At 45.3% G+C, this 11,281-nt stretch overlaps 1 protein-coding gene across 4 annotated transcripts; it reads left to right on the top strand.

Moving 5' to 3' along the window:
- Positions 1-2,009: 2,009 nt before the first annotated feature.
- Positions 2,010-9,779, top strand: Tlcd5 (TLC domain containing 5). 4 transcript variants are annotated; one of them, XM_050120120.1, is made up of 3 exons: positions 2,010-2,129; positions 4,734-4,933; positions 6,605-9,779. In XM_050120120.1, exons 2-3 carry the CDS (start codon positions 4,735-4,737, stop codon positions 7,141-7,143), a joined length of 738 nt encoding a protein of 245 aa, XP_049976077.1. In that variant the 5' UTR covers positions 2,010-2,129; position 4,734; the 3' UTR covers positions 7,144-9,779. The 4 variants fall into 4 exon arrangements, with proteins under 4 accessions (XP_049976077.1, XP_049976079.1, XP_049976078.1 ...); XM_050120121.1 differs by having other exon boundaries at positions 2,072-2,129; positions 4,759-4,933; XM_050120119.1 differs by having other exon boundaries at positions 2,088-2,129; positions 2,902-4,933.
- The last annotated feature ends 1,502 nt before the right edge of the window (positions 9,780-11,281 follow it).

The raw sequence follows: 11,281 nt of genomic DNA, 5'->3' as shown, positions 1-11,281 counted from the left end.
TCTGCAGAACTCCTCAAGTACTACCTAATGTTTGACTGTTGGGCTCTTTATCTGCACCCATCAGTTGCTGGATGAAGCCTCTCTGGTCTCTAGAACACTCTGCAGGCAGGACAAACTGTAGGTCGAAGGTTTTGTGGCCGGGTTGATGTCCCAATCCCTCCACTTGTGGCCTTACCCCCCAGGCAGGTTTTAAAACACACTTCTTCCTGCATTATATCAGGCCCACTGAATCACTGCATTCAAGATGCAGTCTGTATGTGTGTTTTGAAATCACTTTCCAAGTAATGCATATGATCAACAAGCTCTGGAAAGTCATCTCTGTTGTTTCTCATGTAGTTTCCTAGTAATCCTGGTTTCTCTTCCTTTTTGGGAGGTTTCCTGTAGCCCACACTGAATTTTCTACATTGCTGGGAATGACATGAGTTCCTGATCTCCCTGTTTCCACCTTGTCAGTGCTGGGATTACAGGGGTGAGCCATCCCAACTGACTTACTCTTTTCATAATTCAACCAGCATTCGTTATACCTGCCCCATACGAGGTCCTGGGTAAACAGATGAAGAGTGTCATCTTTCCCTTTGAAGGGTTAGCAAGATAAACGACTAAAATGAGAACCTTTACAATTCCTAGATATGAACTAAATACAGCTCTTCTAAAGAGCTTTACTTCTGGGCTCCTTAGCACCCAGATATGTCAGCCTTGATCAACAAGCCAGACTCCTCCCCGTGTATATGTGTGTGTTTTAATTTTGAAACAAAATATACATGCTAGCCTCTAATTTACAAGTCTCCTGCCTCAGCATCCCAAGTGCTTGGATTACAGGCTCACACCACTACATTACTAAGCTCATACTTCTCGAAACTCAGTATCCTCAGACCCAGAGAGAATTTGTCCCAAGATAAAATAAAGGCCTGAGAATACAACTCAGTGGCAGAGCATTTGTCTCGCATGCTTGGTGCCTCTGATTTAATCCCAGTATTGGGGAGGAAATACTCCAAAATTAAATAAAGACAATAGATGGTTTTTATAGGGCCTTCCATGTGCTGCCCATTGTCCTATGTTCTCGTTAATGTGAACCTTTTACATTTTCACAATAATCTACGAGCGAGGCATTTCTCTCCCCATTCTGTGATGAGGAAGGAGGCATAGACTTGACTTGCCCAGCTGCAGACCAAGTAGAATTAACGTTAAAAAAAATTTGCACTTTGGGCCAGAAGAGGGCGTTAGATCTTTGAAGCTAGAGTTAGAGGCAGTTGTGAGCTGCCTGACTTGGGTGCAGGAAATTGAACCCTAGTCCTGTGCGAGAGCAGCAAAGCCATCTTTCCAGCTCCTTTTTTATTTTATTTTATTTTATTTTATTTTATTTTATTTTATTTTATTTTATTTTATTATTTCGAGACAGGGTTTCTCTGTTTAACAGCCCTAGCTGTCCTGGAACTAGCTCTGTAGTCCAGACTGGCCTCAAACTCAGAGATCCTCCTGCCTCTGCCTCCCAAGTGCTGGGATTAAAGGCGTGTACCACCACCTCCAGGTTTCTCCAGCTCCTTCTAAACCTTATCCGACAGTTCTGAAAAGAGAGCGCTGTAATTCCCAGGCCTAAGTGCTTTTCTGGCATTCAGCGTGCTTGTTTCCCCACTCAGATTCAAGCAGGAGATCAAAGATGGGCTATTGCATCACCTATATAGGATAGTGTAAATTGTAGGTGCTCAGCAAATGCTTAGTGAAAAGGCTCACAGACTGAGGAATGGATCAGGATACTTGACTGCGGCAGAGTACTGGGGGGTTGAATCCAGGGCCTCACACGTGTTATGGCAAACGTTCTATCACTAAAAATCCAGACAGATAGTGCATTCACAGCTCCATGATGATTTAAACCGACCAACAAATAAGCGCAACACAACACCCTTCCCTTCCCTGCCCAAAGTAGGACCCTCCATTCCTCTCCCTTCCTTGGCCCAGCATCCACTCTGCGTTCTGTCCTCCCAGCCAGCAGGTGCCCCTAGACCCCCGGCTCCTCCTCCTCCGCCGTCACTGCCTCGTCTCCCCCTCCCTCTACAGCTTCCTGTCGCCGCGATCCGGGCCCTGGGCTGTGGGCGCCCGGGCGCCCAAGGCTTCCCGGTGCGCTCGGCCAGGTAACAGAGCTCGCCGGCGGGATGGGCACCGGCTTGCCTTTGGCGCAGGCGGGGAAGAAGGCGGGCGGGCGGCCAGGTGCGCTCGGGCTCTTCTGCCCCGGGGCGCCGGGGCCTCTCTGCGCCAAGCTCTGGGCACCCGGCTGGATGCCTAGATAACGGTCCAAGATGGGGCGATCCGGGCTGGACGCCGGGCGTGGCCGAGGCCTTCAGACACGTCCCTTCTCGGGATGCAATCTTGCTGCTGGCTCGGAGCCCCCGGCTGCAGCTTGACCGAGGCCTGGAGCCAGGCGCCCGCCCAGCGCCGCTGCTCTCCGGGATGGGGGAGCCTGGGCATCGAGCTGTGAGGGCCTGGGAACCTCCCAGACCCACACCAGACACGAAGGCTCAAGGTCACAGAGCTGGGTCTGCCGTTTACAAATGCCTGCTTTTAACTGGAGTGTTTGTAAATGGGCTACTGTTTCCTCTCTTGGGCCAGGGAATTAGGATTCAGAGAAGAGGACTCTAAAAATACTAATCGCCGAGTCCCAATCAGCTGATCCGCCTTACTGGCCAGTGACCCTGGCCTTTCAAAGGAAGTAAGAGGGACAGCGCTTTTCACTCGGGTACTTTGTATGTCTGGCCCTTACTCTGAAGATTGGCCTAGAAGTTTCAGAAAAATGTGTCTTAGAACCGAACTGACTCCCTTCCCCCCCCCCTCCTTTCTGCCCTTTTTCTGTTCTCTAATTTTAGTTTAAACTCATTCTTCAGGTTAAAGTGATTTCCCCACTTACAGGTTTCTGATGGACGCCTACTGTTTTCTTTAATGGAAACCTGATTTCTCATGAAAGCTGGGCAAAACTTGCCCTTTGCCCAAGCCCTCTCTGGATAGCATTCCTGGGAGTGGCCCGTGTGTTGAGGAGTGTTGGTCAGCATTTGTCAGAAAAGGGTGAGTGGTTAAGTCATGCAGAGAATTCCTGCAGAGATGAGAGGTGTAGCTGGTAGCTGACGTGTTTGGGATTTCTTCATTTGTACTTTTAATAGAGGGGCTAATGTATATTAACAAGGACATCTTAGTCCTTTTTAGAGTCTACTTTTTTTTATACGACTAATGTTAGTGATGACTATTCTTGTTTAAATGTATCAGCAAAAATTAAAAAATGTAAGTTTTCTGATTTTACCATCTCTATCTATCTATCTATCTACCTATCTATCTATCTATCTATCTATCATCTATCCATCCGTCCATCCCTGTGTCCTTCATCTATCATTTTGAGACAAGGTCTGTGTAGCCCTAGCAGGCCTGGAACTCACTGTGTTGATGAGTCTGAACTCCTACTCTAGGTGATCCTCCTGTCTCTGCTGCCCCAGTGCTCGGAATATAGGCCCTTAGCAGCTACGTTGCTTTGCTTTTAACTGAATAATTGCCTTAAGGATATTTTTGTATCTCAATATTTATTTAAAGATCCTTTTGCTTCCTTGTTGATGAATGATAGAGTTGGGATGTCTTCCAAGAGGTCTGGAGTCTTTGTTTGGCTCTCGATTTACATTTGCCTCAAGTTTTGATCTTGTCTGATAAACCTATGACCCAAATCCAGACCTCAGTCAAATTTAGTTTCAGCTTAACCACATTAAGATGCCTGGTATCATGTGACTTCTAGCAGAAACCAAAGTGGTATTTTATTTGTTTTATTATTTTTTTATGAGAGCACTGCCACTGTGTGCAGCAGTGCACATGCGAGCACACACCACACACACACACACACACACACACACACACACACACACACGAACTCTGGTGGTAGTCCTCTGTCCCTGATGACCTTGTTTTTTGAGATAGGGTTTCTCCACAGGAATTCATCTTCTCCATCTCTCAACAATGAGATTACTAGCATGCATTGCCACGCTTGGCTTTTTTTTTTTTTACATGGGTCTGAGATTCAGGTTCTTATGTTTACCACCAACTGAACTGTCTTCGCTCCCTTCTCTTTTTGTGTCTGGTATTGGGAATTGAACCCAAGGCTTCACACATGAAAGTCAAGTGCTCTGTCACTGAGCTATACCCCCTAGTCCTTTCTCGTGCTGTTTTGAGGCATGGCTTCTGTAAATAGCCCAGGCTAGACTTGAAACCTGCTCTGTAGACCGAGCTGACTTTCAACTTGACATCCTCCTAACTCAGCCTCCCGAGTAGCTGAGATTACAGGCACACACCACTCTACCTGGGTAGTGCTGGCATTTGTGAAGTGTGACTGTATTATCAGGTGCAGGTGCTTTGTCACCTGTGTATCACAATCCAAAGTCAGGGGTCTCTGAAAGGTCCTTATTGACACATTGGGTTGTTAGTTATGTGTGCAGTTAGTTTAGTAATCCAGAGGGCTGTTGCTGGCTTCCAGGACACAGCTTTTATCAAGTGCTTGACACAGTATCTCAAGGGGACTTGCAGTCATAAATACAGCAGCCACATTTATGTACAAGAGGCTTGGGTACATAGACGGTAAAGAATTTCAGAAAAGGCCGCGTTTTCATGTTGTCTTATAGTACCAGTTTGGGCATATGCACAAAATTACCCGCTGCTGTTTCCTTAGGGTACATCCTTTGTTTTCCTGGTTTTGGTCTCTTCTGTCATAGGATGGCATTAGGTCTGTGTCTGCAGGTGCTGTGCAGCCTGGGTGGCTGGCTCTCACTCTATACGTCTTTCTGCCGCCTGAATAAGCACCGAAGCTATGAGTGGAGCTGCCGGCTGGTGACCTTCACCCATGGAGTCCTCTCTATAGGCCTGTCTGCTTATATTGGCTTCATTGATGGCCCTTGGCCTTTTACCCACCCAGGTAGGTAGAGGGGACGTTGGAGATTTTTTTTCCTTAGGAATTTATGATTTGGGGCACTTGAAAAAATAGATTTGAGTAATATTGAAGAATAATTTCCATTCTAATGATTTGTATTGCAGTCCTCATTGTTAATTTTGATACTGTGTACGTCTAGCTTCTGCTTTTCGTGACTCTTTTGTGCTATTGGGGTTCTTTTCTTGCCTTTTTGTGGTACTGGGGATCAAATCTAAAGCTATGAATGTGTCCTCACTCTCTTCAATTTTCTTTCTATTTTCATATATATATATATATATATTTAAGAGGGTCTCACTAAGTTGACCCGGCTGACCTGACTACTCACATGGTAGTCAAACTGGCCTTGAGTTTATGAACCTTCTGCTTCAGCCTGCCAAGTAGCTGGGATTATGGGCTTTTGTGACTTTGTTGTTGATTTTCTTTGAGGCAAGTTCTTGTTTTATAGTCCAGGCTGGCCTCGAATTCCTAATCTTTCCATCAAACTGAAATGAAATAAATTCTTCAGTTTTGTGTTTCATTTTTAAGGTTCTTAATGATTTTTAAATATGTCAGGTTATTGTACCTGATGTCCTTGGACATGAAGACACTCTGGGACTTCTCTCTGGAGTCTGCTTTCAGGATGGGTTCGAACTGCCAGTGTCCAATAACCCAGTCTTCTAGGTTATTCTATGTTCTGAGTTGGGCGGTGGTGGTGCACACCTTTAATCCCAGCACTCAGAGGTAGAGGCAGGTAGATCTCTGTGAATTCAAGGCCAGCCTGGACTACAGACTGAGTTCCAGGACAGTTAAGGCCACACAGTTAAGGTCTCAAAAAAAAAAATGTGATGGACATGACAGAGTGACCCAAGAGTCTGGGAACAAGAGTCTGGTTAAAAGGGAGGAAGGTAGAATGTTCATGGAAACAACAAAATAACTTTTATGTTCTTCCACAGGAAGAACACTGTGGTTGAACAGTCAAATCACTCACTGAATTCTTTGAGGTTGTTTACTATTTTAGTATTTTTGATATTGTTTTGAGACAGGCTTGCCTTGAGTTGACTCTGCAGCCCTTGTCTGTGACCCGCACCTTTGGAGGATGAACCAGGTAGTGTGTTGGAAGTCCAGGCCAGCCTGAGCTCCCCGAGGACGTACTAGGAAGACCCTGTCTCAGAAAGCAAAAGCAAAAAAATCAAACAAGAAAGACCACAGTTTTAGACTTAGGTTTATTCGTTTGCCTTTTGAGACAGGCTTTCATGTAACCCAGGCTAGCCCTGACTCCCTGTGTAGCCAAGGTTGGCCGTGTCCTGATCTTCCTTCTTCCACCATCCAAGTGCTGGGATTATAAGTAAGGGCAGATTTTAGGGTTTTTTTTTGTTATTATTTTTAAATGCTTTATGCTGGGAAGTGGTACTGCACACCTTTAATCCCAGCACTTGGGAGGCAGAAGCAGGCAGATCTCTAAGTTTGAGGCCAGCCTGGTTTACAGAGAGAGTTCTAGGGCAGCCAGGGCTACATAGAGAAACCATAACCATAACCATAACCATAACCATAACCATAACCATAACCAAAAAAAAAAAGCAAGTTTGTGTCTGTTGAAAGATTTGAAAGATAGAGGCTCCCTATGCGGGTGACCCAATTCCCAGCCATGTTGTCTTTTTCTGTCTTGGTTTGTTTCAGGCTCGCCGAACACAACTCTCCAAGTTCACATTCTGTGTCTTACCTTGGGCTACTTCATCTTCGACTTGGGCTGGTGCATCTATTTCCAGTCCGAGGGTGCCTTGATGCTGGCTCACCACACACTGAGCATCTTGGGGATCATCATGGCCCTAGCACTTGGGGAGTCGGGCACAGAGGTCAACGCGGTCCTCTTTGGAAGTGAGATCACCAACCCGTTGCTCCAGATTCGCTGGTTTCTCCGTGAAACTGGGCACTACCACAGTTTCACTGGAGATGTGGTGGACTTCCTCTTTGTGGCTCTGTTCACTGGTGTGAGGATTGGTGTAGGCGCCCATCTCCTTTTCTGTGAAGTGGTCTCACCCACACCCAAGTGGTTTGTGAAGGTTGGGGGAATAGCAATGTACGCTGTGTCTTGGTGCTTTATGGTTAGCATCTGGCGCTTTGCGTGGAAGAAAAGCATCAAGAAGTACCATGCGTGGCGGAGCAGGAGGAATGAGGAGCGACAGCTAAGACAAAATGGGCATCTCAAGGCACACTAGCCAAGGCTTGATCCTGGTAAATGGACTGGGTTGACTTGGCCATGGGACTAGAGTCAGAAACAGAACTGAGCTTATAGTGCTTAAGAACTGAGCTTGTAGGGTACTAGGTTTTGAAAAAGGGCTACATGTATTCATCGCTTTAGTCGGTTCTCAGGCTAATCATATGCAGTGTTGAGACACTCACTCCTACAGTGGCACTTGCACATCCTCACGGGTGACTGACAGGTGGCATTGTATAGTGTGGACCGTTGCCACTTGTTTTGGGGCTCCCATGTTCACGGGAGGCCTGATTGATATTCAGACAGCTTTGAAAAGAACTTGAATGAAATCAGTGCTGTCTGTCTCTTATTCCTTTGGAAATGACTCCTGAGTTCCACGAGACAGTTTCACTATGTTTGGCCCATGCGCTATAAATGGAGGGACTCACAGGAAGGGACGTGCGTTTGACATTCAGGCATCTGTGAGTGTGATCTGTTATGTAAAGAGAGACAGAAGGATGGGAGTGAAATTAGCAATGGCAGACACTTCCCACCGAGCCTCCCTGCACTGACTGTGTCAGAGGTCCCCAAGGACACCCTTGGGTTCCATGATTCATCAAGAAGACTCAGGGCTTAGCACAGAGTCTCACAGCTTTGACTTATGATAATGAAAGGATACAGGGAAGACTCAGCAAAGGGAAAAGGAACCTTTGTCAGAGCCTGTGGGATCTAAGTATGAGTTTCTAAAGTCTCCTATTTGGATATACAGGAGTGATTCATGTCAACACACATGAAAATCATCAAAGACTTGGTACCCAGAGCTTTTACTGGCAATAGGTCACGGAGGAACCTTCCTAGCACAAGGCAAAATTCAAGATTCCCCACAGCAGGCATTTAACATAAGCCATATTGCTTCAGAAACAGTTTAGGAGCAGTGAGCCAGTCTTAACAGTTTCTGGTGGGAGCCCACTCTAAGTTGAAGTTCCTAGGTGCCAGCCAAGGGCCAGCATTGCAAGCAGGCCTTTTCAAGGATAGCAGTTCAGGCTTGCTATGTTAACTCTTGTGTGTGCAAAAAACTGTAGAGCTAATGCTTTGGATGCAAGATGAATGAAGTGTGGGTAGATTTAGATTTACTTAGTCCTGTTGTACGGGTTCTGCCCTACCAGGAAAAGTATGCCAGTTCTCAGGGCTTTTGAGAATTAATCTGCTAGGCATGAGAGGCCATGGCTAAATTCCATGGGGATTTACCATGCAGATTCCACTGTACTTGAGATGGAGTTCAGGTTTCAGCTCCTGGTATATACTGCAAACTAGAACCAAAGATTTCAGTGTACGTATTGGCCTCAGAGTGATGAGGTTCCTTCTTTCCTTCCTTCCTTCCTTCCTTCCTTCCTTCCTTCCTTCCTTCCTTCCTTCCTTCCTTCCTTCTTCCTTTTTCCTCTTTCTTTCCCTTCCTTCCTCCTTTTTCTTTGTTGCCGATACATTCCCTTTTAATCACTTTTTCTCCCTCTCCTGAGATATGGTCTTGCTTGCATAGCTCAGGCTAGCATTGAACTCTATCCTTTCTTTTTAAGTCTCAGTGCTAGGATTACTCTCTTGTGCCACCATTTCTGGCTCTAATGTAGGGCTTTAATGAAAAAAAAAAGTATTATTTGTTTATTTGGTATTTTTACCGTTATTTAGATCAATGGTGATTGGCTAATTCAGTTGGTCAGCCAGGAAAAGGTGCTACTGAAGCAAGGCTGTAAAGGTCAGCAAGTAGTGTCCCTTCATTCTATAGTCACTGGTGACACTGACCCAGTGAGTGACCTTGTGATCGATGGTATTGGCCACAGAAACTAGTCGTGGGGGAGAGGCTGGAAATGTGTAGACGGTCTTGCAAATGGAAAGGCACTTTAACCGTGGACCTTTAAGGTGGCTGTTATATAGATGAAGAGGTGGCTTTTAGCTCTTGGACTTTCCTTTTTGTTTTTTGGAAAGACAACACCATGCCCTCCCCCCCCCCCCCCCCCCCCCCCCGCCTTTTTTTGTGATTTGTGTCCCAGATATGCCCGTGTGTTCCTTTCCAGCAAAACTGTGGGCAGAATTGGAAACTGGGGAGTGCTGATTTCAGCAAAAGTGTCGTCAAAAAGAGTGGCTTGGCACACGAGTGGAAAGGAAAAACAAAACAAAACTGGCTTTTTATTTTGGCACCGTGCAACCTGCTCCAGACCAGACAAGTGAGCAGGCTTAATCTAATACTGGCTTTTTTCCCTCTTACACCTCAGAAGTAAAGATTGTAGATCTTTCTGTTTGAGGCAAACTCCAGGGAATGTCTGCAGGTTTTATATTTATTTTTTGATAACAAGACACCTGAACAAGTGATGGGGGGTGGGGGAGGAATTCCTCATCTCAGCTTTTCTTGATGTTCTAACTAGTAACTATGAAGACAGCTCTCTCAGAGAACAATGTGAAGATGACTCAGCAGTTAAGAGGTCGCCTGTTTTTTACAACCCAGGTAAATGAAGGGCACGTTGGCCTGTTATGTGTCCCCAGACAAAAGGAAATACTTGCATTTGAATTACTGTGCAGTCAAAACTGATATGCTCAAGAAGGATTTATATTTCAATACAATTTGTACTACATTTTATAAAAAAATAAAGTAACTTTTTTATAAACCCGGAGTCTGCCTTTGTATCTTGGTTGTGACTTAACAGCCTTTGGCTTGTAGAAATGTTGACATCTATTCAACTTCATGGTGACAGTAATCTACTCTTTGGCATTAATCATTCCTACTTTTTTATAGGGAAGATAGCAATCAGCACACAGAAATAGTTTGCCTAAAGAGGAAGATTATCATTCTGATTTTGCCACCTGTTTGAGCAGTTGCCCCGAACACCCCCCCCCACACACACACATTAGGGTTGCTAGGCAAGCACTCTACCACTGAGCTATATCTTCACCCCTGTACCCCCACCCCCCCACACAGGGCCACACACTCTGTAGACAGGCTGGCCAGAAACTTACTATGTAGACTACCTCCAAACTCAAAGCAATCCTCCCGCCTCAGCCTCCCAATTGCTGGGATTATAGGTATAAGCTACCATATTTAGCTCGATGGGATTTCTAATATTTAGAACAGTTCTGGACACAGTAGGTCCTTAATAAACATGTTGAAACAATGGATCAGAGGACAAATGTGGCTTAGAGGATGACACTGCTGTCACCTTCCTAGGTAAAGGGCAATGTATGACCTAGGGAGTGGGCCTTGGTTTGCTTGGCTCTGCTGAATGCATTCTATAGGTAGACTTTTTTTTTTTGACAATGGAACAGCCAACAGCTACAACCAGGCTTTCGGAATAATTAGATAAAACCAAGGCCTTGCTAGTGATTAGAGATTCTCCTTATTGAAACAGCAGTTCTGGAGTGAGTGACTGCTGGCTATTCAGCCCTTTGCTGACCATCTTCTGAAGCTTTCCCACAGCAAAATGCCTTCTCTGCTCACACAGCTAGAACCTTGGGATTTGTTAAATTTGGAAAGATGTGGAAAGCAGCTTGCCAAAAGGTTTTGTATGCAAGGAAGAGAAGGTGAATTAGGAAACGTTCCCAGTTTGTTTTATTCCTGAAACTTAAGCATTGAGGCGGACTGGAAAGGAAGATGGGAACTTATTTTTAAAGTGCATGATTTGATGAGTCATCAGACTCCATTCATTGGAAGCTTGCATTGTAACACGATTGGAGCGAGGCGAGGAGGGCGGCACACTGAGACAAGTTGAGGAAGCTCGGGGCTAAGGGCTGCATTTTGGTTATTGTATATAGATTTCTGGAACTTTTTCCAGCTATAGGTAGAAACAAGTGGCGTCTTCAGGATAGAATTGCCATGTTGGGATTTACCAGCAGATGGCAACATGTCCAGGTCTGATCATTGGGAAAGTGGCTTGAACTCGAATCTGCTTCTATTCTTTCCAAAAATAAACATTACAAAATTAGCTGGCTGTGCCCTGAACTTAAAAAAAAAATCCAGCAAGAGAGTCATTTCAGGCGCCTGTTTATCTTCCCCCCTTTGTACCCTGTTCTCACGTCACCTTGAGCTCATACATCTATTCAGGGATAATGAATCCTTCCACGAACTGTTGTGGAATGACTTGGAAACAGCATTATTAGGAGGTAACTGTTTCCTC

Source organism: Alexandromys fortis, unplaced genomic scaffold, assembly GCF_014885135.2.
Source record: "Alexandromys fortis isolate MF-2015 unplaced genomic scaffold, M_Fortis_MF-2015_v1.1 scaffold_190, whole genome shotgun sequence".
NCBI lineage: Eukaryota > Metazoa > Chordata > Mammalia > Rodentia > Cricetidae > Alexandromys > Alexandromys fortis.
This window is presented reverse-complemented; position numbering and strand designations above follow the sequence as displayed.

What these genes read in the sequence shown, in the direction of transcription:
- Tlcd5 (XM_050120119.1), top strand. Translation starts at nt 4,630, where the DNA reads ATGTTGTCTTATAGTACCAGTTTGGGCATATGCACAAAATTACCCGCT. An exon ending in TTGGCCTTTTACCCACCCAG is followed by an intron (nt 4,934 to 6,604) that starts GTAGGTAGAGGG and finishes GGTTTGTTTCAG; the next exon opens with GCTCGCCGAACACAACTCTC.